This window comes from Amblyomma mixtum, chromosome 9, assembly GCF_055824585.1.
Source record: "Amblyomma mixtum isolate Tamu chromosome 9, ASM5582458v1, whole genome shotgun sequence".
Taxonomy (NCBI): Eukaryota; Metazoa; Arthropoda; class Arachnida; order Ixodida; family Ixodidae; genus Amblyomma; species Amblyomma mixtum.
Window position 1 is genome coordinate 119,040,045 of NC_143020.1, and position 27,396 is coordinate 119,067,440.

Below are 27,396 nucleotides of genomic sequence, written 5' to 3' on the forward strand. Positions count from 1 at the left end.
TGGCTGCTACGGTTATAGTTCTAGTGCTGGTACTACCACAGTGCAGACACCACGCAGACGCCACAAGCCAAATGTACGGCTTTCGGGGCTTTCAAAGCAGACGGTGGTTTAAACGGTCGGTCAAGACAGTTCCACCCCACTCGCGTTCATAGTAAAAAATGATTATACGCCTTTCTTCGGCCATTTAGTTGATTTTCCGGTTCTGCCGAGAAAATTACAGTGAAATATTTTACGCCACACGATTGAAACTTGCAAAACCCGCAACGAGTAAAGTTCCGCGATCCCGTCTGGAAGTGATTGGCGGTTTTGCTTAGCCTAAAGGATCCACATTTGAATGTCTGTTTTCGCACAGAACTGACTGCTTTCGAAAACTGCCGGTGGTGGCGGCATTTTAATTTGTTTCATCCTTTTCTATCTTAGAAATGATCCAAAAGTAGCGTCTTTTTCATTATAATGAGGTAGGCAATTGGTGCAGACCAACTTTTATTTGCCCTCAGCGTCTTTTTAAGTTAAGTAAGAAGTGAAAGTTCTGCCGTACGTGTGATACATTGCGGTGCTGCGTTACGTACACTGACTGTTACCTTAATGTAACAAAACTTCCCTGACTGTTACCTGGCGCCGCGATCGCCCACTCGCGCCAACAGGAGTCATTCACGTGACGTCATCCCCAAGGGGCGCAACGGCCTGCGCGACATTCGCCATGTTGGTAGTCGCGCGCGCGGTCGCCGCGCTATGAAACGTGTATTTCGCGTTCGCGTCTCCTCACTGATAATTTTTGCCCAACCCGTAAAACTGTATAGCTCAGTGGATACGCCATGAATTGCGCGTAACAGAAAAGAGCTGGCACAGTGAAAAGGTTCCACGTCGTAAAAACTTCGGCTGGTAGGAAGGCGGAGGCGGCGGCGTGATGTGCGACGTCTACGGGACGGACGGCTGCGTCGCGTTGAGTTCACCGATATCGATGCCCACCTTGTGCACGGCTTAAGTTTGCCGACAGGCCAAGAGTTTAAAGCCTGCATATCTATGAGAGCGTGCGAGTGCTTGACAAGCGGGTGATCCTAACGAGCTGTAGTGAGGGCGCCGACGTCCGATGAGCCGTCTTTGGAAAGGTGAGTGATTCGGCTTGTCTGCTAGCTTAGCTAGCTCAACTTGTCGTCTTTATTTGCTGAAGATGACGTGTTAGTACTGAATCTAGCGGAATCGCTGCCAACCGGTCGAGATTCCGGGTCTTGCGCATTGGAAGCAGCGATACGGTGCTGCAATCAAAACTGCAAAGCATTCTCGCTGCGTCTGCCGTTCGTGCTGCTAGCGCATGACACTACTTGCTCGACTATTATGTCGCGTAAATAAAGCAGCTATGACGCTTTAAATTTCTGCTGAAACACCGTCTTTGAAGCTTCAGCGGACCGTAGACTAGAGCCGCTTTCAATATGAGTTTCTGCGGTGGCAGTTTTGGAATTTGGGTAATTAATCATGCGCTGTTTATCACCGATGTGTCCTGAATGAGTAGCTGACAGTTATCACTGATATTGAAAGCCGCAAGTCGTGTACATCTTTTCGTGTAATGCAGCGGCCAGTTTTCCTGCCGAGCTGCGGGTAGGGTGGCCACTGAACGGGCAGCTCGGTAGCGACCGATTTGATGCTGCTAAATCGGACGGCTGCGTATCTGCTGATTCTCGCCAGTGCTTGAAGTTTGAACTACATGCATTTTATCTCTGGCAGGAATAAGAGCAATAAGCTTGATATTTTATGTAGCGGAGCCTATATTACATTTAATGTTCTGATGTTTTCAGAAACATAGCTTCATTGCGAACAGGATGTGTTTAATCTCCCCGGCCATAAGCCTTACTTAACCGTGTTGGTAAACGTGGCGGCGGTGTGTCTGTGCTGATTTCTAACCAAATCGAATGCGAATTGATCCCTGAGTTCTGTTGCGTTACTCCTGGCTACGAGCCTCTTGTTTTAAAACCACGCAAATACTTATGCTGTACCTACCATCGCCCACCTTGCGGTGACGTTTCTTTGTTTTTCACTTTTATAATTCCCTCCTGGAATTTGTCCCTTTTCGAAACGTATATATTATATTGCGCGGGGATTTCAACATTCATTTTCTTGCCGAAAATAGTACGCACACGTCGTTCGAATCTCTTTCGAATATTCATTCCTGCCAAAACGTGATTATGTCAGCTACAAGGTTGACAGGACCTTCACAAAAACTTCTTGATCGTTCTATTATCAACTTTGAAATCAGTCGTGTCAAATCTGGTGTGATTGACTACTGTGTGATTGTTCGCCTGCCAATTTTTATTTCAGTGTATCAGAGTTCTCAAATTAATGCGAAATCTGAGGAGCCTTCCTTCCCCTGGCAAATTAATCCGCGCACATTGTCTACATTACGCGAGTTCATCATGGAAGTGAGGTGGAATGAGATCCTCGGCGAATATAATCATGATATGGCGTGTGATTTTTATTCTTGTATAATCTGTGCTTTCCGCACAAACCTTTTGCTAGGTCAAACAAAATTCGCAAACCGTAGATAATGACTGAATTCGTAAGCCTAATAAAAAAAGCGTGACCGGCTTTTCCAGATATTTGTCAAGAGCAAATGCCTAGAGGCCCTAAAAAAATCTGAGAGGTATAGAAATTAAGCCACCCAAGAAATCGTACTGCAAAAAATCTTTATCACTTGAAGACGGAGAAGCAAGGAGGGATGATGTTACTGGAGGGAGGCGACACTTATCGCTTACAATCTTCGCAGCTTCGAGAAGACAACGACGCAACCAGGAGATGGCTGCTGACTCTGGAATTTTAGGAAAGTGGACCGCGGGGCCAGAGGTATCGCACCGGCCTTGAAACACTAACAAAATTCTTATGTGGGTCCGGTGGCATGTCGGAGAGAACTTCATATCGCCCTGAGAGAACTTGGAAGGACCAGATCATCCTAAATTTGCATCACGGATTAACTTCGGTTGTGACGCAAGCAGAAAAAGCGTGATGAGCAAAAAAGGCTGCTCTCGAATGTTATAGTTTCACTACTCGGCTCAAGTATGGAGCATATACAGATTGATGAAACGAGAAGACTTATTCTAAAATGCGTGCGACTTTGTAGCAACGATTGTTATGAGATTTGAAACGATGAGGCTGGATAGGGCCAAAACTGAAGTGGTGAAGCACAAGTTACGCTAAGGGTAAACTTAATCCCCGCCCCTTCCCCATCCCCCGGATACAAAAAATTTCCTCAGGCCTCTTGAAGCAGGTAGTATAGGCCAAAAAATATCGAAAAGAGAAGTTGCGCGCCGGGCCACGAACCTTTGTCGCCGGTTTTGCACAGCACGACTTGCGATGCTTGTGGCCCCTTTTGAGATGAAGCGTGACATTGAGAACCCACCATGTTTTATTCCCCACTGTATGTACAGCATTAGGGCCCCCTAAAAGGATGCCAAGTTGGATGTTCCAGCCTTAGCTCAGGTCACTTGTGCGCGTGCAGAGGGGCGCTCATAACAGGGGAGGCCAGTCCAGGATGCGTGCCCTGTCCCCTACTTGACCACGCGTTCGTTGGCGAAGTTGTCGAAGAGCTCGTCCGTTTCCTGTGATCCAAGTAAAACACGAATCTGATTTTATTTCAACTGCGGGAGACGAGCAGCTATTTGCTAGCGTGATTTTCACCGGCTTTCTTCTATGTACTACATGGGTTTGTGTATAGGACAAATATATTGCTGAATACATGCGCAGAGATGGTCAAACGTTCCCAGACCACATGGTGTCTTTTAGAGCCGTGAAGTGATGCATTTACGACAACCTCGGTGCGAGAAATTTCTTGAGGGTGAGCAAGAGTTCAAAACTGTAGCTCCTTGGTCCTGAGAAATTTTTTTTGCCCCGACATTATAATGCAAGTGCAAGCGCTTCGTAGGTACAGGGTCGGTCAAAAGCTTCCAGGCCACAGGATCAACTTTTGAGCAGTACATATAGTCGGGGAGTTACGACACCCGTGCAGATCAGGGTATCTATAGAGGGTAACAGAAGTATTGTTCTTACCTCTGACAATCTTGGTTGCTCTATCGGCATTTTGAGTCCCAGGATATACCGAATAAGTAAAGCAGACCCTGTAGCCTTGGAATTTTTGACCAAACCTCTACGTTAGTAGTCAAAGATGAAAATGCAGTGCGCCTTTTTGGTCATAACGTTAAGAATTCAGAACTGCGCAAAAACTGACAGTGAAAATGCAATGCATAAAAACTGACGAAAAAGAAAGTGCTGCAAAATCTCCAGCGAAGCTTTCAAGTATTCGGGTTGGCACTTTGAGCATGTCCAACAAGATTCATTGTTGACTTCGAAGTCCTCTAAGGCCTCGTTGGCCGCTGTCGTGTTACCATTTACCATACATTGACTGTTAACTAATGACTCAACCTTCGGGTTTCGATGTTTGAAAGCTGTAGACTCACCAGCTCATTGACGGCCGCGTTGATTTCGACTGACCGCGTTGCCTGGGGCTCAGTAGCACGTTCGGGCATCTCGGCAGTGTAAGTCGGCCGTTCTTCACTAGAAACCTGCGTCCTCGGTTGGGTCACTTGAAATCCCGGTACAAAAACATGTGCACTCACTTCTTCTGGGAGGCTGACGTCGGCGCCTTCCGCTGTTGACTCAATCAGTGGTCTACTCATCTCCTTATCAGTCTTCTCCTGGAATGTGTGATCGTAGGGATGACTGTAGTGCGCAATTACGATACTGTGCCGATATATGCGCTATTTGAATGTATTGAGGATAAAAAAAAACAAAAAAATAACATGCGCACTTGTTTTAGAGACAGGAACACGACTAATGCAGCTTGTTCGCTGCCCATGCGATGCCTGCCTACTAGCCTTTGCGCTTACCTACGGGCCTTGTGAAAATCATTCAGTCCACTGCACTTGCTTTTCAGCCGAATAACAATGCCCCGGAACTTCTAAGAGCCCGTAGAGGCAAGAACAGAAGTTTTTATCCCTACCTGGAGGTTTTGAACTTCCCATGTGTGGTAGCTGTTCAGCAGCATGGCTCCGATCCAGACAGTATGGCCGAAACAGCTGACCATTCATTTTTTGTTAACGCCATTGAAACGTTGCCACATTATAAATTGTTTATTCGATGTGAAAAATATTTATCCTCACTGTTATTAGATTTAGAATGTTTACTGCAGAACAATGGTGTTCTTCTTCTGTAGCCATATTCGTGTACGCTGGTCGTTAACTTCAGTGAAGAATGTCTATACAGATTGTGCGTGCTGATTTGCAAGATCCCGTTCTAGTTCTTCCCCGCCCCCTCGCCGTGTCGTTGAGGGCCTTTAGGGTGTGTAATTAAATAAAATGATGAATTTTCTGTGAGGCTGCACGTCCTGTTACGAGTACCTCTAGCGGTGTTTAGCAGTGTTTCTTTTTATTTTAATGGAGGTGGTAACATCACGCCGTAGAAGGCGACGTGTAGCGCCTTCTGTAAGTCGCAATAGCAGCATCGGCAATTCAAGAAAGAATGCAAAATTTTAATAGTAGGTTATATGGATTGTATGGCATGTAATGGTATGTGAGGATTAAAGTATAGGACATCTAATTTCGGTTGCGTGCTATTTCTTTAGAATGATGCGCAAACATTTACATATGGATCAACACGTAGAAGTCACCTGCGCTTTGTAAACAATTTATAATGTAATTTTTTTCTTTCATGTTGTTTCACTTCGGTTTCAACAGTCGAGAGGCGAGTGTGACGGACAGGGCAAGTTGATATCGCATGGGACCTACAAGATCTCTATTTAATCAATGGTTTAACGTCTTATTTCGCTCTGGCAAATACACCATTCTGCGCCAAAAGCCAATTACACTAAATAAGTAATTAAGCCTCTATAATAGCAGACTTTTTATGTGTTTAAGATGACCCTAACTTGTCTGCAGCGTTACAGTTACCATTAAGGGAAATGACATTACTGAATAAAAATATGATAAATTATTTAAAGGATGCGGGCGATTTCTATGTTGTCACCATGAATAGTAATGATTTAAACATCATGCCACAAAACAAGAAAGCCATGAAGGAAAAATTTGCAGCCTTTATATATTTTCCATTTACCAGAGGTTGAATGAATCGCTGTAGGGCTCCGTACCATGCTTAGCCACAAGGCCAAGAGGCGGGTAACGATAAAAAAAAAATGTTGAAATATCGTTGTATGAAGAATTTAAGAAATTGATCAGAAGATTTGTATGGCTGTGAAAGAAGGTTAGCAACTACCATAAGTAAATTGCTGCGTGTCAAAGCATGTGCACGAGTGGACCGAATAAGGTAGGTACCCACCTTGCGTTTGCGCCTGTAAGTGTCAACCGTGTGGACGATGTAGCCGGTCAGCGACACTGCTCCGATTGCGCCGCACACGGCAGCGGTGACTGGCAGCTCGATGACAGCGAGGCCGACGGCCACGCCAGTTAAGCCGGTGGTGACGACAGCGTGCGCTGCCTTGAACGCCACTGAGTCAACGATGCGCTTCATTGATACACCCGGATTAGCATTGAAGTACTGGGAGTAGTGGTGAAAAAGTCCTTCTATTTCCTGCAAGGTAACAAAAGGAACTACAGTTGGCTCTCCGCGGTCCGGTACCACTAGGAAGTAGGCACTTTTCTGAAGGCAGTTGTTTTGCTGGTTCGCTTTGTGTCATGCTATATCCACTGAAGGAGCAAAGAATCCTGCGCAAAATGTGTTCCCCTAGCGAGTAGGAAAACGCTACCGCGTACGCGTTGGTTGTGCAATCAGCACAAATTTTAGCTCGGCCCACACTGTTAGCAAAGAAATGGTCTAATACAAATAAATGGCTTGTACACACCCTCTAGCACACACCCATAAGGTTTTATTTACTCCACGTTCAAGGTGTTTCAGGAAATTGGTTTATGGTTTATGCGGGTATAACGTCCCAAAGCAACTCAGGGTATGAGAGACGCCGTAGTGAAGGGCTCCGGAAATTTCGACCACCTGGTGTTCTTTAACGTGCACTAACATCTCACAATACACGGGCCTCTAGAATTTCGTCGCCATCGAAATTCGACCACCGCGGCCGAAATCGAATCGTGCGTCTTTCCATTCAGCAGCCGAGTGCCATAACTACTGAGCCACTGTGGCGCCTGAACAGAACAAGTGGAAACGAGAACATCCCCGCAGATAATCTGGCATGACACTTATGATTAGATTCTGATAATGACTTCTCATGTAATACAGCTGGCTTGGTCTCCTCTACTGTTTCAGCTTGCGCCGTGGTGATTCCTGCGAGACAGGCATGTAATAACCTGCTGATTTCGCATCAGACAACCTCCACAGGGTCAGAACTAGCCGCTCTTCGTGGGGCTGTGCAGTGCATCAGTGCACAAACACCCCATGGGCTGTGTACTTCGATTAAAAACCTGCCCTACAATGTCTCAGTTTTGCTTTACGCCATGGCAGTCTAGAGCAACTCGTAGCGGAGATATGACATCTTTAACATCAGGCACTGGAAGAGAGTCGTGACATCATCTTCCAGTGGCTACCGGGACACAGTTGCATTGTCGGATAAGACGCAGCTGACGCTGTAGCTCGATCTGCCCATGGCAGTACCGACATTGTCCAGATGCCAGTGACAAGATCCGACGCACCAAGACATCTGCGAGTGCTTGACCGAAATGAGATTTTAGCGTCATGGTCTACCCCTGGAAACCATGCTTTTTACACCGCCTCGACCCCTTACTTCAGCCCAGCGCTTCGTTCGGCCTCTGCCGCTGCGATGCTATGCTGTTGAGTCGCCCGTGGCCGGGAGTGGAGTTTACAAATGGCTGCTCCCAATTAATCGCAATGGCAGACACTCGTGCGTGTGATAACTGCGGATGCGACGAGAAATTTGAGCACCTACCATGTGACTGCCCTCGGTTTGAGCGTGAGCGTGTCCTCCTGGCTGCAATGCTCCGCCTCTTAGATCCTCGTCCCCTCATAGAAGCCTATACTCTGGGTCTCTGGACTAAACCTTCTCAGAGTACAGCTATGAAGGCACTTTCCAAGTTCTTGAAGGACTCAGGATTGATTTGAAGGTTGTAAACTTTCAGTGTGTGTCCTGTGTACACTGTTAGTAATTGCCTACGGACACTTGTGATCTCTCTTTCCTCTCTACCCTTTCTGCCTGTCCCTCCGTTCTTCCCACGTGTAGGGTAGCGTACTGGGCGTCGCCTATAGTTAACTTCGCTGCCTCTTCCTTCATCTTTCTCTCTCTCTCTTCTCATAATGACTGAGGAACAATGCACCCTCGTAAGCTCTATCACGTGTTCGGCGTTGAGACTAGTCAATCGCAGTTCCTTGTCGATGTAGTACCACACTATAGTGGACGGGAACACACCATGCGAACCACACTGAAAAGAAGCTGTGATGATTAGGCTTAATCGGGGTCTAAACGGGGTGGTAACGCGAACAAAGCAAGATGAATATAGTGGTAGCGCGCTGGATGCTTGAATGGAGCAGTTCAATGTGGCTTACTGAAGCCTAAAAAGGCAGCTATCCGACATGCTGCACTGCTGCAGGCGCCCGTGAAGCTGGAAGTCAGCCAGCGACGATTGTAGCCAAGCGAACGTCCCTCGCCATCATTTTCACACATCTGAACAAAAAGCAGACGAGACACTAGGTGGCGGTCTGAAGGGCACAAAATATTTTTTTTACTCTATTTAGGATTGCGGAGCGATGAGATCGTGTTCTTTTTCAAAATGGGAGTTTAAAAATGAGATTTTTTTTACCTAACCTTCCCTGCAAGGACTACGCGATTTGTTTGGCCGTCTAGCAAGTTTAATTGGCCTTGTAAAGTGAAGTCAATACTGGTACTATAGGGTTACCGCACATGCTAGTTTTTATAGGTGGGTGGATCACGTACTTTTGAAGATTTTTACGCCTGTAATGAAGTCTTCATTATTACACTCCACAGCTTGTCTCGGGTTTCCCTAATATCTTTTTTATAGCCTTCAGTAAAATTATTCTTTCAGTGACTGTAAGAAGGAAATTATGTTTGCGCGATATTTCATTGGTCACGTGCGTACGAAAAGCAGCAGCTGCCCTGAGAATGTATTTGTGTGCTTCGGAGAATGTCTTAAGAACAAAGAACACGACGCGGTTTTTGTCAAACCCGCAACCTCGCTTGGGCATCTGTCATGTCTGGAGAAGTCAACAGTGACAACAACAAATTTCCAGCTTTGCTTGCTAAGCTGTTCAAGTGGTAGGCCGACTGCGTGCAAAAGGAACTTGCCCTTGTGAGCCTGTCCTTGTAGCGCTGAGTGTACTCTGGGCCGCCCATCTTGGGGGTGTTTTCGAAGAGATCTTTTGCTTCCTCAAGCAGACGATAGTGGTGACTCTCCATCATCCCTCGGTCCACACGGCGCTGCTCGCTCCACACCTGGGTAAGACCATGGCTTGGCAATTCCCGAAAAGCTTCTTACCATTTCCCAACTTCTTACTTTCAGCAACTTCGTTGTGTAGAAGTCCCTGGCGATGTACTCCGCCGCGAGGTTGCTCGCTTGTATGGTCGCCTGGAAAGGAGAACAAAAAAACTGTGTCACTTGAGGCTTTTGGCGGCAGTCGCAGGGGCTAACCTCATATGCAGACTGTGGCCCGAGAACAGGACTTTTCTTCAATGCGTGGGCGTAAGCCTGCAGGAAGAAGGGAGGGTAACACGTCCCAAAAACAAGGTATGCTAGCTCACCTCAAAGTAGGCCATCATTTGCCGGCAAGTTATTGTCTGGCCGTTGATCTTTTTCGCGACAAGGTTCTCTGGCGCCAAAATCGACGGCACAAGCTGCAAAAGCAGTTTTACGAAATCCTCGTCGATTTCCGAAAGGCGGCCCTCGAATGCTTGTGATGTCGCTGCCTGCGAGGGAATGCAATGCTTTAGCACTCTGTGGATAGTCTCTGTGCCTTTCTGTAAGCACTCAGAGTGTTTGTGAGCTACTGCATGCAAGCAGATTAGTCTAGCGAATATTGAACGCTGTGCCACGCTTTAAAAATGCGTACTTGCGCAGGGAAAATTTGGTTTTTCTCTCACGCCTGACATAGCACAACGAATCATGAATGGGTGAAATGATGTTTCGCCGGTCTTGAGTGCTTGCTTGCAGCACAGTGCCGTCCGGCATTGGTCCACGCCTGCTTGTGCAACCTTTGACATATCCATATGCGGCGTAACGCCCTGTGAAGATTGCATGTAAAATACTCAGCGGCGTGCGTGTTGACTCAGCTGGAATAGTTGTTGGCATAGAGATACATATATATATATATATATATATATACATATACACCAACACGTCGAAGTATAACGTTACTGTGGTAGCTGGTCGCCTTGAAAGAGCACCCAGCTGTGTGAAACCGTGCGCCTGCCGCGCTTGAAGTCGTGGTAAACTCGTTTGGAGTGTTGGGCTCAGTATCACAAAGCACATTAGGAGCAAGCATTCAGGACAGAAAAAAAACTGTGCATTTAATAAAATATGCGTCAAGTGCCCTCCGACAAAAAAAACAAAAAAAAATGTTGAGAAAAGCAGCGCTAGTGATCACACGCCCCATATGTAAACTTCACCCCCCCCCCCCCCCCTCCTCCCTCTCATTTTCTGAATATTTGTTGCGGACCGCCTATCAATTCACAGGAATGTTTTGAGTGACTACTGCTGCCGCTAATTTCGACCTCGCATTCACGGGTACTGACAGCCACACTTTGAAAGCCGCTAGCCCTGCCGATGGAGCTCATGGCACTTAACTGTGAGTGGGAACTGCATCCCCACATAAAGTTACGAGATGTGCTCCTGACAACAGCGCATTAATTTAGTGAGGATCTGTATACCATACCCTCATTCCCGGGTGAGCCATGAGAAAGCAAGCAATCTTCTCGAAGCAACTTCGCAATCTCTCCCGCAGCTGCCGCAGACCAGCATCCTGGTCTTCTGTGACCTCCAGGCGCCTTTCCAGGATCACCTGGCCGCCTTCCGCGCCGTAGCTTACTTCGTACGGGTAAGCCCAGTCTCTTACCAGAAAGAGTAGCTTCTGGAAAGGTTCCGTACTCGTGTCCTGCAGAAGGAGTGAGTTTGCAGCGGATATTAAATCCATAGAACCTCCTCGCCCGTGAATGTTTTCGCCGTACGCACAAGCTGAGCCAGGCGGCTGTACTCAGTGAAGAGCTGAAGGTGCTCGAGGTCGTCTTCTTGGATGTTCTGTGAGACGTTGTACACCAGCACCGAGCTGACCAGGGTACTCAAGGCGAAAATGGCGGTGTGTACTTTGGCCGCGGTCTTGCAGTCGAACGTCCCCTGGGTGTCCATTAGCAGCACAGCCACTTCTTCTCCTCCGGATGTTTTAACCTGCGCGCGCATCGCTCTGAACACACCTACCCTGAATCACTCGAATGGCTGACTTACCAGGAAAACCTCGTCCCATACAAGGATGCCTGTAGTGTGCCCGTCGCATCCCCCGCGCCACTCGAAGCCTTCCAGCGGAGCGTCGGGGTCCCCCAGCCAGCCGTCGCGACCCGAGTTTCGCAGGTACCGCAGAAAGAAGTTGAGCAGGAAGGACTTGCCTTTGCGGAAGGTTCCGACTACCGCGACCGCCACGACAGGTTTGTCCTTCACGCGGTCGTCACACAGGATGCGTCCCAAGGCGTGCTCGTCCAACTGGAAATTGTGGCCGTCCGTTTCCAGGATCTTCACCTGGCGGCCACTTCCGACTACGCCGGCCATCTCGTGCCTGCGTGAAGCGCGTACGTTGCTCATGGCGCAAGACGAAACGCCTTTCAAGATGGCTTAATGCATGCGCTTGTATCTCTGACTTGAAGTTAAAGGACATGTCTGTGAAACGAACACTGTGCTCATATTATACGCTGGAATCAAGATTATCGTGTGCACTCGCTCCTCTTTCCATAATTTGCCCCTGCCTAGAAAATACGAGCTCTGCGTCGTTTATGGACCTTAGTTTAGTGCGCGGAAAGCTCTTCTGTGACGTCCAGCTTATCCCATTGAAAATAAGAAGTAAAAAACAGTTCCACCACGTAGACATGCGCTGATGCTCAAATATGCGTTGGACGTTCACAGGTACTTTTGGAATATTACCCAAAATCGGCGTAGATATTAACCGCGGGTATACTTGCCCCAATAAAAAAAAAGAAAATCGTAGCAGGTATTGCAGTTGTTGTCCTCTAGGTGTGGATTTACGTGACATTCAAATATCAATGCAAATCAACCTGCGGGGTTATCCGCATTGCTTCAAGTAGCTTCATAAGCACGGTATATAGGACGAGAGCGAAACTATTTAAGCCTGGCCAGAAATGAAAATAACAACATAAACGAATTAGACATGGCAGCGAAGAAACAAGAAAGCTCAAGCTTTCTGTCCTCAAAGCTGCCGCAGTCGCTCCGTGTTTTCTTCTGTGGTTGGGTACTGAAATCACGCCTACTGTTCCGGGAAGCTGTCGTCGCAACACCGAACAAGCCCAAGAGCGCAGGAAGTCGAGGCTGGCGTCGGAAGTGCGGCGCGACAAGGCGAGGGCTGAGCCGTGTACCATTTCTTTATTCATTAATGAGGGCGAAACTTGCATCACTGAGCTACAGGCCGTACCAGCGGCAAGCGTTATTAACATGCAGGCATCTTGCAAACAACGCAGCTTTAAACGCGGAGGTGGCTGACTGGCACGGTTGCGGATAAACCGCAAATGGTCACCGATAAACCAAGGGTTCGGTTTGCATAACGTGCCATGCAAGAACTCGTTTTATCCCTCATTACGCTGGAAACGAGGGCTGTCAGGCGCAACGCGCGAGTGGTCAGTGGCGTTCTGAACTTACAGTGGGTCTGCAATTAATGTCAGGAATTGAACTGGAGTTATATCATGACGAACGCTTGACCTTGCTGCTCAAGCTGAACGCGTTCAACCGCCGCATTATGCAGGAGCGAACCTAAATCTCCCCGCCTAACGTGATTGAGGTCAACTGGGCTGCGCTACGGCACTCTTGTCCGCTATTTATTGCAGGAAGGGCAAAAATGTACGGCAGCGCCGCTTATCGCGTTTAAGCACATCTGTAGCTAGGGCCCTCTCAAACTAAATTTACTCTACTGCCACATACAGGATGAGAACAGAAACCTGAGCCTAAGTATCTCCAGAGGGTGAAGTAATGATGCTCTCTGCAATTATCATCTGGTCGGAATAGAGTAGTCAACAAATCTCCTGATTAACAGCAGCCTGTTAAAGAGTTCAGAAGAGCAAGTTGCTGGGCTAGTTGGTGCTGTTGCATCGTGGTGGAGCAGCGCAAAGGACGGGACACAAGAAACAGCGCCTGTGTACGTCCTTCCTTGTTTCTTGTGTCCCGTCCTTTGCGCTGCTCCACCACGATGTTAAAGAGTGTCGTTACGTTTTTAACCAGAGTCCGGAAGACTTAATTAAAGCGACACTGAATTCAAGCGGCATATAGAATCGCCGTCGCATCTCCCACAGCTTTGTACTGCGAAGCACTGCAACACGTGAACCGCTTGCTTTCCTCGTATAGTGGCGTCAAAAGCGGGCGGTGATCGAGAACAGCGTTTTACAGCCGAAGGATGAGAGGCTGCAAACTCAAAGAAGAAATAGGATGAGCCAGCTTACCCTCAGGACGATGCGGCTCAGTTGTCACTGCGTTTCCTTTGTGTCGGTTGTGCTGTACTAGAGCCTGCGGCTGGCGCACATTCCAGAGATAGCGTCGTTGAAAACAGACCGCAGTATACTGCTACGAATATATGCAAGCCACTCGGCGTTTGTTAGCCAGATCCAGATTCTGTGGTTGCTTTAGGAGTGTTCGAGGGAGAACCCCGCGGGGGAACAGTGCAATACAAGTCGACTCCGCGGGCGCGACTCACTCGTTTGCGTTGCAAAGTCTGCATCCGCTGATTTGTGCCAGGGCCCGGAAGGCGGGAGACCGTCTTCTTCCTTCCCCCGTCTCTCGGTGTGAGGCGAAAGCGACAGTCGAATATGCGAAGGGCGATGAACGAGCAGTCGAAGGAGAGGAGGCGTCCCCTCTCGCTCTGCATGCGGCTCCAATGGCAGTGCGCGTACGTGATGTCACATTGCTTCAATGCAAACACAAGCAGCGCCCTTATATCTGCGTGTTCAAGTTACCCCCGTGGCGCGGCATCCGTTCGGCCAGCCCGTCGCCGTACGCAGCCCGCGTTTTTTTTTTCTTACGCGATAGTTCAGAAAGGGCGCGAGCTGCTCTGCTGCTCTACAACAGCAGCGCTACGCTGCCTATCGTTGCGTAATGTTTGGCAACACCGCTCCAGCGTATTGGCTGTAGAGGCGAGAAAAGTAGTTTCAACGCGGGTCCGGAATTTCTGAACCGAATATATGTTGGTGAGCATTTTGTAATTCGTCAAAATTGAATTGAGCATGCATCTGCGAGGACTGGCGCGTCGGGACACGCCACGTACAGAAGTTAACACACTTATCTAGAGCGCTCGGGCGGTGTGCTGGGGAGCAATGAAGTCAATTCTAGCGCAGATTATTTGGCATTGGGCAACGAGCTGGTGCCTGCACAGTTATTATATCAATCCGGCTGTCTTCGAGTGTAAACACTGTCTATGAAACTGAGGGCGTGCTTTAAAATTTCTATCCTTTCCATCTCGGACCATTGCTTAAGCAGTCCACACAAGCATGCTGTTCTCTACATCAATAGAACGCACACCAGCGCCACATGATTAAAAATGCAGTAAGGAACTCACAGTACTGCCATAGCTAAATATAAGAAGACTCCAGCTCAGCTGAAACTTGTAATAGTTCCGGGGATGATATTTTGCGTACGCTGTACTGTATTTTAAATCAGGTATGTGGTAAAAACTCTGGAGAATAATTAAATAACAACTGACAGATAGGTTGTACAGGCTCATTGTCACACACAGCGCAAAAAGACGAAGAACCAGAGTAAGAAAGAACCAGAGTGTGCAGACTTGTGCAGAGACAGCAAATGAAGCTGCACAGGGGAATACGTTCTGCAGTCAGTACTACGTGACAATATGTTCTATTATCCAGTACTGTTTAGGAATGGCTGTCTGCCCCTTTGGTTGCTTGAAGTCTATGGTTGTACTGATTCTGTTAGCGATTACCTTTGTAAATACCTTGTTGGCAACGGACAGTAATCTGATCAGTTTAATTCTTCAAGACCTTGACGTCTCCTTTCTTACGAATTAAGGTAATATTAGCGTTCTTCCAAGATTTCGCGATGGTCAGGATCGTGAGGTATAGTGTATATTTAACTTTCAAAACTATGCCGTCCCACTTTGCCATGATATCTAGGATTACATAGAAAAGATGCCCTGATCTGACGTCACATGAACGTACTGTCAGTATAGATCACATGGCATGATGAACTGTCAGTTTCACTGGGAAGGATGTAGAGGTGACGGGCCACCGGCCGATAGCATGGCCTTTATCACTGCGTTCGCGGGGCTTCGAGGCTTCTCTTAATGTTGACTGTCAGCCCATTATAAGAGGAATTGTTCTTGTTTGCTACTTATCATATCGGTTTAGTTAGTTAAAGTGTCTACGTTGGTCATACGTGGGGCATGAAAGAAACATACGCGCAGTATAGGAATTGAAGACACCCCAACTAGCTAAAAAAAAAGTTTTAGCGTCTGTTCTCCCCTCAGACGGAGAAGTCGTTGCCGCTGATGGGTTCAGGCCCTGCAAATGGGTGAGGTGATCGTCTGTCAGTCGCCGTGTGACACGCAGTACCCTCTCCACACTCCCCCACCCGCCAGTCGATGTCTTTCACTCTCTTTTTCTCTCTTCCACTTTTTCTTTCCTTTGCAGTGAGAGAGATTTCCCTCTGCTTTTCCACGTGCCAACCGATGCTTCAAAAGGGCATATTTCCCCAACACGCGGTTTCAGTGCTAACGCATTAAAACCATTCGTGAATGTTCTACCATGAATAACGTACCTACGGCTTGCGGTACTGCCACTTCATAAACTCCTGAATATCAGATATGCTCAGCGGTTCGGGCTCAAAACAGTCACGAAAACCGGAGCATTAACTGCAGGCGCAGAGCAGACAAGAGCCGCTGAAGAAATTGTGCACAGCCACGTTTATTCAGAGGACAGGGGGAAGCGGAGGTGCGAACCACATAAGAGGGTTCCACCATCCCATTGCCGGCGCTGCTGGAATAGGCAACGGTGCTCCAAAGGGAAACGGCATGGCCATAAATGGGTTCGGGGGTAAATGTGGCTCTGGAATGCTCGGGGTTTGAGTCCATGTGAAAGGGTTCCACCAACTGTTTCCATGCGACGGTGGGCTCGGCCACGGGGCTCCAAATGTGAACGGGCTGGCCTCCAGTGGGTTTGGCGGCACGGGTGGTTCTGCCATGTTCGGGAGCGGACTTGAAGTCAGAGGATTCGAAAAACCTCCGAACGATGGCAGCCACTGCGACAACATCGCCCAAGGGCTGGCGGCATTGGGAGCCTGTTGACCAAGAGGCCCCCAAGAAAACATCTGTAACCAGGGATTGAAGAGCTTTGAATTCGCGGGTGTCATGCGCCCAGAAGTTCGACATCACTGAAGCCTCACGTACCTTGAAACCGGGAGGACTGGATGATTTAGTGAAAAAAGGCGGCTGAAACAGGGGCCACCAACTGAACGGATTCCATGCAAAAGGAATGTTCTGTGAGGGCGCACACGAGCTGTTGTACATCTGATATTTGGGCGCGGCGCCACACATGATGTCGTAGATGAATTCACAACAGTCCGCTGGTTGCTGCATCGTTCTTGAGGGACGCCAGTAAGAGCATCCGTTACCTGCAGGGGTGTGAACAACGTAAGGCAACGGAGCATACAACTGAAGGGAAAAGAGGTGCTCCTTATGAAATACATGACGGAAGCCAACAGCCACAGAAACCTACGAGCATAAGGGATGTTTCGTTCTTTCAGTTTGTGCTGTTGAATAATAAAAAATTATTGTTGTAATTAATTGATGGCTTAAAGATAATTGATAAGAAAGCAGAAAAAAACAACAATATGCTGCCGGTGAGATCCAATCCCACCACTTCCGCATTTAGCGTCCATTGCTCTACCAGCTGAGTTACGGCGACGGCCGTACAATCTTCGGCTTTCGGGGTATTTCTGTGTAGCGTAATCGAACCTTGAAAGTATTCACCAGCTCCACCCTCGTTCACAGCTGCGGACGTAGTAGAAACGTGTTCCAACGGGGAGGGCGGAGCTGTGCGAAGGCAAAGGAGACAAATTATTACCGGGACGTCAGATGATCCTTAGCCTTTCAGCGACCTTGATGCCCCTTCGCTGCTCGAACAGTTTTCGTGTTTCAAATTCTTTCCCTTTCCTCTTGGCACATCTAGGGTGCCCATTGTTGCACACGGAGGCGCAGTGCAGCGAGGGTTCCCTATACATTAACTAGCGGTTCCTGCAGCCCTATGCGCCGTAGGTTGTTGCTGTTTTTTAGCTTAGCTTAATGTGTGTAAACTCGTGAATTAAACCCGTCTTTTGGTGTATTTTATTCTCTGTGAGACAACATCCACTAAGGACAGTAAACGATAGGAATGCATTAACTGTTGGTGAGGAATGATTCAGGGCTGCTTTATAGGCTGCTTTATAGTGTTATGTGCGACATATGGAAAGAAGGTGCTATGGAGCTGAACGTTAGAGCCTCTCGAAAGTTCTTTTCTTTTCAATGCGACGCAAGAAGGGTACCGGAAAATGCGGGGTAGATGGAGAAATGTGTTCCACGGCTACTTGATTGTAATGATGCGTGAATGTAGTAGAAAGAAAAAATTATAGGTGATCAATTCGATTTACGCGCCAGAGTATGCATTAGCATTAGAGTCTTACCAAAGCAAATAGCCGCTGATGGGTTCAGACTATCTTTCTGGATGGCGTGATCTTGTCCGTCAATCGCGATGCCGCGCGCCTTACTGCCGCTTCACTCTCCCGATCCAATCCAGCATTCACAGTGTGACGCGCTGTACGCCCTCTTCTACTTTCTCTCTCTTTAGGATTAACCTCTACACTTCCACGCACCACCGGTCACGTTCCACCTTCTTTTTGTAGAGAAGTCAGCGCAAAAAAAAAGGACGAGGGCCAGAAGAAAGGACACGTAAGACGTTCACGAGCCCTCATGCCACACCAACTAGCCCGGCAGCGTGCTCTCCTGAACCACCCTCTTTTCATCTTTCGTTTCCCACTTTTCCTCTCTCTCTTTTCACCTGAAAGCGAAGAGGAGGACTGGCCTCCCTCCATTTTGCCAGGTGCTAACGGAGGATTGAGACAAACAGACGGACGAACATAATTTTCCTACATAGGAGCTCTGATGCCAACCCCGTAAAACATTTTTCTATAAGCTGTTTACTACCATTAACGATAACAGTGATTGCGTTTTTTTTTTTTTTTGCTATGAATGAGGCTTCTCCCCCTGTGACTTAGTTTCCCAGAGGATGTAGTAATCGATATTATCGCTTCATTCGCTTTGTTTAAAAAGGAGTTCAGATTGCTCTTCACTGCACCTTTAACGTGCTTGCGTGAACACGTGCTCTAAGTGAGCTTGGATTATCGATAGTCATTGCTGAATGCGATGTGCGGCAAAGCTATTTATGCCATTTCTTTGCACTGAAAATTCCTGAGAAGTCTGAGTTCAACAATGCTTCTCACCTTAAAGCGCATCGTCCTCATAATAAAGGCGTGTAATGACAATACCTAGGGTTTAGGGGTCGTTGCCCTTGATCGAAACTGAAATATATTTAAAAGAAACACAAATGCATGCTTAAAGGTGCATGAAAATGAAGTGCTGTTTTCGGTTTGTGCAAGCCCAAAACCTTAGCGAGCAAAGGAAGCGCTCTATTTGTGTTCGGTGTAAGCTCTGCGACCTTTCTGTCTGGGAACAGCATTCAGGGAGTTCCCGCATGCTTACCGTCCTTAGCATAAGGATGGCGTAAAATTAGGCAGGTGCTGCAGTCCCGATATATCACGTGTATTTCAGCAGTTTCATTTCCTGAAAAAGATAGAATAAGCATTTACAACGTTAGGAGAAATGCAATGCAAGAACATGTAGATCATAACAGCTTCAAAGAGTACAACTGAATTTTTTTATTCGATTAGTGTTTTATTTAGTTAGTACGGTTGATTTTACAAACCGAATTGATGATTATGAATTCTAAGGAATGCTGGATTCACAGGTACTCTGTTCACTTCAGCCCGTATCAAGGACCATTCTGAAGCTTTGTAAGCACCGGTTAAATAAGTTAACGGATTTGTATTATTGATGCAATAAAAGATTAGCATAAAAGTCATGCTTAAGTTACTAGACGTCTCTGGAGAAGGGCGAGAAGGGGGAGGAGGAAACTAACTTCAGAGGCTATTTTTCCACGAGACAATGAGAAGAAAATAACAGCTGAGTGAGCTGTAGGTGAGGATTTTATCGTACTTAATGGGAGCCAAAAGCCCCCTCATGTAGAACGGTTTATGCCGCGTGCCACAGTGCTGTGGTGAAGTTCCAGACAGTCAAAATGCATGCGTAAACTGTAGCAATCCCATGGGTGGAAATTATGGAGCGTTTTAGTGCTTAACGGATGCTAGAAAAAGCATTTTATGTATAGCCTTAACTGTCAGCGGTGAGTTAATGTTGACACTTAGTGACGAATGCCGTCATTCACACTCACCTTCTACTGACGTGATGTTTATTATGTTCTTAGAGGTATAGCTCAAGGAAGAGTCCAGGGTGACATTCAAGCGTCTGCAGTGGAAAAGATTTTGTTTAGTTTTCAAACCTTTTTTGGTTGGGCCCCTTCCTCATGCTTTCCACTTTGAAAACTGCATGTTCTCCTTGTCTTGACAGCAGGATTGGCCCTTTTATGAATATGAAAATCAAGGAGTTCATGTACCCAAGCTCTTAAAAATTCACGCCGTTTTTAATCGCTTATATTGTAACACGTAACCAGGCCGCTTTTTCATCACAAGAATTTGGACTTTGCACACTTTGCTTCGATATAAAGACAGCGAATATTAATAGGGTCCTGCTGGCCACCTATTACGACTTTAAGCGCATGGTAATAGAGTCAAGAGAAATGGCCCACCATTTCCCAACGACAGTGTGCAAAGTCTGTTAGACTCTTTCTCAGGTATGTGAAACGACGGCACAATAACAAAAAATAAAAACCTACTATAATCATAGAAAAAATGGTTGGAAACTACAGACAAACGCAAACGAAGGAAAAGAGTTCTTGCAGCACTATTCGCGGTAGTCGTAGTCTTCAGACAGTATCCAAGTTTGCCCTCAGGGGGACCATCAAGCATATAGTGCTTAAGGTTAACACATGAAACAAGAAGAGCAGAGTAGTGCCGGTGCTAGAAACTTGATTGGCCTCTGCAGGATATGCGACAAAAGATCCCTGTTAACTTCACAGATGATATCTTCTAGTGTTAGTGAGCCTTAGCGTTGTTAAAAGTATCTCCGGAGGACTAGGAGCTCTGTTTATAACTTCACTACGCTAAAGCTTTCACCCAGCTAAAACGATTCTGATGCATATTGCAGAGGAAATTCTGTCGGTGAGAACTGCAGAATTCATATCACATTGCTTTGAAAGTGTTGGGGCAGTAACGAAATAATAAATTAGAGTATTTTCTTTCTGCTTGAACAGCATAATCCAATCGGCCTTGGTTAACATGATAAAAGATGTAACTGGTGCCTGATGAGGACTTGTCGTTCTGCCGTCTTGGTGGGCCGCAAAGCGATGCCCCAAAGCAAAACTACACAGAAGCCCTGGCAGACCCAAATGCGGCGCTGTTGTTTAAAAGCTGTGTTTGGCTCTTTAAGGAAGGTTTTCGCTTCAAAATGAAAACGTTGAAGCTTAAGAACCTTGTTGCCCTTTGCATACACACAATTCCCATTTATGCCAGAAACAAATCCCAGCCTATGTTCTACAGTTTGAGATATGCCATACATATCACACCTAAATTACTTTAATGGGCCATGCAATATCTCGTTTAAAATCCCCTGTAGCACCATGGAGACAGTGCTACGTCTTAGGTCTAATGGCAGAGCGTAAAGGGTAGGAGAGCTGGCCTTTCTCTTGAGCCTGCCAGATGTTCAGGGCGCCGTGCTTAATACATTTAGTGCACAAAACCGCCTCTCTAAAGCCCCTTTTAATAAGCACGCGTGGTGATAGGTGTCGGTAGTACATATTAACGTGGGTAAAAGTTTCTGAGGGATATAATGGGGTGAGAATATTGTTTTATGAGACCCTTTGCATCGCACTCTTCTTACGTTGTTTCATTTCCATTTTCGGTGATCAGGATAGTAGTCGTGGAGTTTTCGTAAGGTCCCACCTCATCGAACTTAACGCATCCAGTTGTGCCCCCTAAAAATGGGTCTTCGGCGAAGTTTCGGTACACAAGGCTCCAGTCTTGGTAATCTGGAAGGCACTGCGAAGAAAACACAGTGAAATACAATTTACGACTGCATTTCATAAGGAGCCAGAAAAAAAAGAAAGAGTAAGTATGAGAGTAATAAATACACTGGTTTTTATTATGGCATATTCTCTCTCATATGTGAGCTTAGATCTCATTTGAAGCAGAGAGTATTTCCGCAACACTGCTATGGCGCCAAAGAGAGTGCAAATAAAAAATAAAGAGCGTGTTAAAAGCAGCAGGAATAGTAACCTTTGCCAAACTGCCTTGAATCTCTAACGCTCTAAAAAAAGGAGTTATTATTGAAACTTACTTTATTTTCTCTTTTTAAGCATTAAATTCTCTTATCTCTCGTTCTCAGCAAATTCAGGTAGACATTGTGCGGAAACAGCGGAGAACGTTGCGATTAACATAAATCCTAATATACGGTGGAAAATTAAGCAGTATCTCTCGTAAAGAGCCCGAAAGTTTCCGCTCGAATGCTATTTACAAGAGACAAGCTTGTCAACATCATACACGAGAGCGTGATTTAAGCCAGTGTCACCGAAGACAAAGCAGCTTAGTGTCCCAATGCCTTAAAGGGCAACTGAAGCGGTTTTAGAATTTTTTTAGTTTAAGGCTGCCGAATGTGCAAAATGTGAAGGTGAAGCCTGCGAAATCGTTCTGCTCTAGCATTTGAAATGCTGACGTAATCGGCGAATAAAGTCGTCGTCGGCGTTCAGGCTTCTCTGATGTGCACAGCGACGGGCAGAGGCCCCGACAACGACGTCACGTATTATGGCACTACGTTTCCAGCGAAGAAACGGTTATTACATGGAAGAAAACCGACGCCATCGAAGGTGAAGCTCAAGATGCATTGTTTGGCGCCATCTGACGACGCACAGCAGCATGCAGGCGTAAGCGGCCGACATCTGAAATTTCGGCAACAATGACGTCACTGCCGAGTTTCCTCGCACTCCTCCAACGTAGTGAGGAGAAGCCGAAACATCATCGTGGTTTTAATCGACGATTATGTCATCTATTAACTGCTAGTGCAAAAATACTTTGCATGCTTTATCTAGAACCTTGATAGATTCGAATTCTTCAATAACCTCGAATTCTAACAAAAAAACCGTTTCAGCTTCCATTTAAACAGCTCGGCCATCGCCGCAGCCTTTCGCGAGACGCGTTCTATTGTAATGCAACTTTGGCGCTACGTAAGCGAGGAAAGCAAACCATTTTTCCACGAAAAGAAGACAAGAGAAGTGAAGTCTTGGAAAGTTAGAAGTTTCAAGAAGCAGCAAATTGCATCGTTCTACACATCCAGCTTTCTTGGAGGTAACTTTTATTTGTAGGAGAACTGTGGAGTATTCTAAGATACTTTTGAAAAGATGTTGTTAGGAATGGTATAATCTTCCGATTATTGCAAAATTTTTGTTTTAAAGTTTGTCTTGCACTCACATAGAGTAGTTACGACTGCCTTACAAAACCACAGGGGTGAGTTCTTGACGATAACAAAAACTCAAAGCGTCGTCAGGTGCGATTTGCGGATATATTGATTCTTACTGTGCAAACTCCCCACACACAAAGAAATTGCGTTAATGAACAACTTCTCTTGAACAAAATGCTCTTCTCAATAATTTCTGGCCGTGCTTGTTGGAAAACTGTGTGGTGCTATTGCCATCTCAACAACCGTTTGTTATAAAGCGTGAAGATTTTGCTCTTCCACAACAAAGTGCCCGTTAGGCACCACCCTGCTCGAAGGTTCACGTGCCACCTGTTCAGTGCGTGCAAGCGCTAGTTATGGTGCTAAAACTTCGCAATACTGCCCAGGCCAGGCGCCAACAAAGTGACCGGAGACCTTTGCAAAAGGCCGGCATGGGATGTGATGATTAAGGCGGAATTAAGATGCATGACGAGCACCGTTTTCTTGCATTCATGATATTTCTAGATTACCAGGTTTGCATGGTTTCTCAGCACGGTTAATGCTTATTTCAATCATCCGTGTTATGCGTGCGTGTTTGTGTGTGTGCGTCGTCTTGGCAAACATATTTGCTCCTGGCTACGACGCTTGCAGGACCTCTAGGTGGAGCTGGTTTGAAGGGGGACGTTATACCACATCGCGCACAAAAAGTTGAAACATAAATGAATGCTCTAATATAATTTATAACTTTCACGCAGCAAAGGCTATCGTGGCAGATGCTCATCCTTATCATCATCAGCCTGACTACGCCCTCTGGAGGACAAAGGCCTCTCCCATATCTCTCCAATTAAGCCTGTCCTGGGCCAGCAGCAGCCACCGTAACCTCGCAAACTTCTTAATCTCATTCACCCATCTAGCTTTGTACACTTTCTACACTATGCTACGACTGTCTTTTTTTGCTCTCTAGTCCCTTAGTATTAGAGACTATTGGTTATCTTACCTTTATTACACGCTCTGCCCAAGCCCATTCCTTTGTCTTGATTTGGAATAAGATGTCATTGTACAGTGCTTGTTCCCTCACCCACTCTGCCTGCTTCTGGTCTCTTAACTTTACACCTATAATTTTCTTTTCCATAGCTCGCTGCGTTGTAGTCTATTCAAGTTGAACCCTTTTCGCCCCCCCCCCCCCCCTCCAACCACGTTTGTGCCCCATAATTGAGTACCGGCCAGATACAGCTGTTATTTACCTTTCTCTTGAGGGATATTAATAAACTGCCACTCGTGATCCCAGGGAACCTGCCAAATGTACGCCACCTCATTCTTATTCTTCGACTTATTTCAGTCTCATGATTCGTATCTGCGGTCCCTACCTGCCCTAAGCAGAGGTAAAGATCTGGTCAAAACTGCAGCCTTAGAGTATACGCACACTTCTTCTTTTGCTCATTCTCTTTAGAATTCATACAGAATAGCAATTATGCACGGTGAAGAATCGCAAAACGAAATATGTTCTCACCGTGCTGGCGTCCTGGTACTGCTGGAGGCTGGCTTGTAACTCGGGGTAGGAAGGGTTCGCAGCGAAAGAATGCTCGAGTACCACGAGCACGAAGGCGAAGAGTGACAACATCTTCAAATCTTGAGCTGGACGTCTCCGCGGAATTCCATCGCACGGCTCTCTCTTTTAAGCGTGGGAAACCAGGAAGCTCTAAAAAAAATGCTACCTTTTTCGCAGGTTTCGATCACTCACCTTCACAACAGCACCGTGAAGGGTCTCCGTCAGGGCCTCCTTTGTAATTTTCATTATTCGGGTTCCGCCGTTCGCGGCTCAACGCACGGCACCGACAGAGCCGGATGTGTGGCTTTTCGCGGGGTCGAATTTTATGAGTCCGGGTTTTTAACCTGCGACATACATGACTAAGGAAGGTAGCGTTGATGATAGAGAACGACATTAATCTGCTATTTGGAGGCACAAGGGGAATCAGTTTGGTCGTTTCCATGCGAAGTGCTGTTAAGGATGACGTTATCGAAAGAACGCAATGATCGAGCGCTTGACTTATCACGATGTTTAACCGTGAGAATGCTTCTTGACTAAGTTCATCGTACACATGTAGCTTTGATCTCGCAAAGGCATTAGCGATCAATCCGTTTCCTGAAATCAGGATTATAATTTCAGTGCTTTAGACTTTTGCCGTTAGCGAAAATAGTAAATTCGCAGAGGGTGCACTTGAAAGCAATAATGACTTCCATGAAGCTGCTTGAAGTACACTTTTGAATGGTTTTAAGGGATCTCATTACGTGTGGCGCACCTCGTGGCAAAAACGTAATGCTGTATCTTCGAGGTGGGGCAAAGCCGGCAAAGATTTTTGTGCATAACACTTACCGCTGCAGAGTTGCGTATTGGTGCCCGCTGCATGTATTAAGCGAATCGTACTGAATCATTAGTGGGCTGTTTACAGTGTCTTCCGGAGAAAAAAAAAATCTAGCTTGGGATGATGATCTGCCTTTTTAGCTCTTCGTATGTGTAACCCGTAGATCACCGTAATTGTATGAGCGCAGCGAAAAGGTAACTAGTCACTAAAACTTGCACAATCTGACATCGCGCGTTTAAAAGGTCCCCGTAAGGGTCGACGCGCCTTTTAATGGGTACAAAGACACTGTGATGACATGATCAATGTGCCATCCAGTTTGAATTTAAAGTGTTCTCATAAAACCTTCTCTTTAATTTTAATTCCACATATTGGACACCAGCTAAAAGTTAGAAAGCTACGGTGAACGACCGTCAGAGCCACAACACGTCGATGAACTTCGAGCTGGTTCTATTGCAAGCAAGAGCATCTGTTCATATGTTTTTAACAGCACAATGTGGGGAAGAAGTATTTGTTGGCAAACAGTGAAGTGTTTCCTTATCATAAACTTTTACATTGAGCTCAAAGGTCGTTGTGCTCATGAAAGGAACTATTAAAGGTGTGTACATCGACCTCGCGGCGATTAACAAAATAACAGCCATGCTAAAAATGATATCTTCGTTCCAAAGTGGCTTTTATGACGAAAAAGCAGGCTCTAATTTGAGCATTATGATCGCAATAGGTCTGGGCGATTACATTATTCGCTAATTACAGCGCCGCTGTCAACAGCAGCTTAAGAAACGGTGGAAATTAGGCATGTTGTCACGGTAGGCGCGACATTCGCTTAAGCCGATTACATCATATAATGAATTACACATCACATTATTAGCTGAAAGAGCCCGAATCTATTTTAATAATGCGTAATTTTTTTACTTAAACATCATATAAAGTTGGAGGCTGGCTAGCCCCCCCAAAAAACAAAACTCTTAGTTGTGCTTTGGAGCTACTTACACACGTGTATGCCCCCAAAATCCCCAAAATGTTAGAACAAGGTTACGGTTGTGTTTCGGTCAAAGTTTAATACGTTATTTTTATTGTCTTTTTTTTCTAGTGCTTGTGAAACTTTAGAAAGTGTTCGGTATTGCATTTTCCTAAACTTAGTTTAGAGAACATGAAACAGCCATTTGTTAGGAAACATTGAAACAACATTTGTGCCACTTTCGATGAAATGGCAAAGAAACCACGCAACGCCAGTCTTGCTAGTTGTGAGAGTACAGTAATTGAATCTACAGTTTGCAAGGAGCAAAGACAACAACGGTAACAATTGAGCCCCACAGTCTACTTAATGCACACAATTTTGATCGAATCTCCACGCCTTAATTCTTACTATCTAGCCAGGAACATCGCCCCACAAATGGTAGTTGTGGAAATAATAAGCAACTTTTTCTGATAAAGCTTAAGGGCCGTATTTGCAATCCAAGACAGGACCCATCTGGGAGATTTGTGGGAATGTTCCTCTAGGAGAAGAACGTAATTACTGTACGAACAGTGGGAACAGTTCCGAGACGCAATGCTTGATATAAATTACACTTTCGATGTTGTTTTATAGTTCTGATTTGAACTATATAATACGCAGAATTTAAAGCAATCTTTTAGCTTAATCATTCGTTTGAGTTTTTAACACACTACTGTTTTGAAAACAGAACGTTGTTTCATGACATTTTTTACACTACCATAACGTTCAAATGACAGAAAAGTTCTAGATTTGTAACGTTATTCTAATTATCACTGCTACCTGGGCGGATGAACGTTGCTTGCTCCTTAGGCTGTTGAGGAGAGCCGCTCTCTACAGGGATGGAACCTAGTAACGTCCACGCACTTTTCGTGTGTGAGAGCATGCACTATGGCATATAACGCACACTTGCACGCCCATACGCACTTGCAGCTATTCCTTTTTAAATTAAACTAAAGAGAAGGTGAATAATTGTTAAACATACCTGGCTGCAACATTATCCCAGGTGATTTGTAAGCTTCCCCAAGTTGAGCTTCCTCTAGTGTAAGCCAGCAAAGAGGAAGCAGTCAGCACAGGCTTGAAGGTAGCTGGTGGTTTCGCTTAAAGCGCGGGGGCCTGAATAAAGTGTGCCAGTGATTATGGTTTCGCGGCACCGCACGATCAGATCACGCGCCCGGCGACAGTTTACCGCGTGCTTGCAGTGACGCGGGTGTGACGTGACGCACA

At 46.2% G+C, this 27,396-nt stretch overlaps 3 protein-coding genes across 6 annotated transcripts in view; 1 reads left to right on the forward strand and 2 right to left on the reverse strand.

Annotated features, from left to right (window-relative positions):
• Positions 1-724: 724 nt before the first annotated feature.
• The window catches only part of LOC149330964 (uncharacterized), a 36,363-nt gene continuing 9,691 nt past the window's right edge, over positions 725-27,396 (forward strand). The window contains exons 1-2 of one of the 2 annotated variants that reach the window (XR_016285754.1): positions 725-1,109; positions 10,915-11,007. Coding sequence is in view for 1 of the 2 variants with exons in the window: in XM_089561695.1 (XP_089417821.1) it covers positions 1,091-1,109 (19 nt within the window). In the remaining variant the exon portion in view is untranslated. The remainder of the gene's footprint in view (positions 1,110-10,914; positions 11,008-27,396) is intronic. The other variant, XM_089561695.1, reaches the window with a different exon arrangement.
• LOC149330965 (atlastin-3-like) lies at positions 3,377-13,961 on the reverse strand. 3 transcript variants are annotated; one of them, XM_089561693.1, is made up of 12 exons: positions 13,873-13,961; positions 13,622-13,691; positions 11,412-11,736; positions 11,142-11,354; positions 10,846-11,064; positions 9,716-9,880; positions 9,606-9,662; positions 9,471-9,542; positions 9,263-9,409; positions 6,316-6,567; positions 4,443-4,679; positions 3,377-3,587 (listed from the first exon to the last, which is right to left on the reverse strand). In XM_089561693.1, exons 3-12 carry the CDS (start codon positions 11,727-11,729, stop codon positions 3,537-3,539), a joined length of 1,731 nt encoding a protein of 576 aa, XP_089417819.1. In that variant the 5' UTR covers positions 11,730-11,736; positions 13,622-13,691; positions 13,873-13,961; the 3' UTR covers positions 3,377-3,536. The 3 variants fall into 3 exon arrangements, with proteins under 3 accessions (XP_089417819.1, XP_089417820.1, XP_089417818.1); XM_089561694.1 differs by having other exon boundaries at positions 4,443-4,547; positions 4,602-4,679; positions 13,622-13,952; XM_089561692.1 differs by having other exon boundaries at positions 13,622-13,952.
• LOC149330966 (uncharacterized) lies at positions 16,095-27,294 on the reverse strand. Its single transcript, XM_089561283.1, has 7 exons — positions 27,155-27,294; positions 24,329-24,517; positions 21,271-21,428; positions 19,667-19,740; positions 18,919-18,999; positions 16,573-16,796; positions 16,095-16,493 (listed from the first exon to the last, which is right to left on the reverse strand). Exons 2-7 carry the CDS (start codon positions 24,437-24,439, stop codon positions 16,095-16,097), a joined length of 1,047 nt encoding a protein of 348 aa, XP_089417409.1. The 5' UTR covers positions 24,440-24,517; positions 27,155-27,294.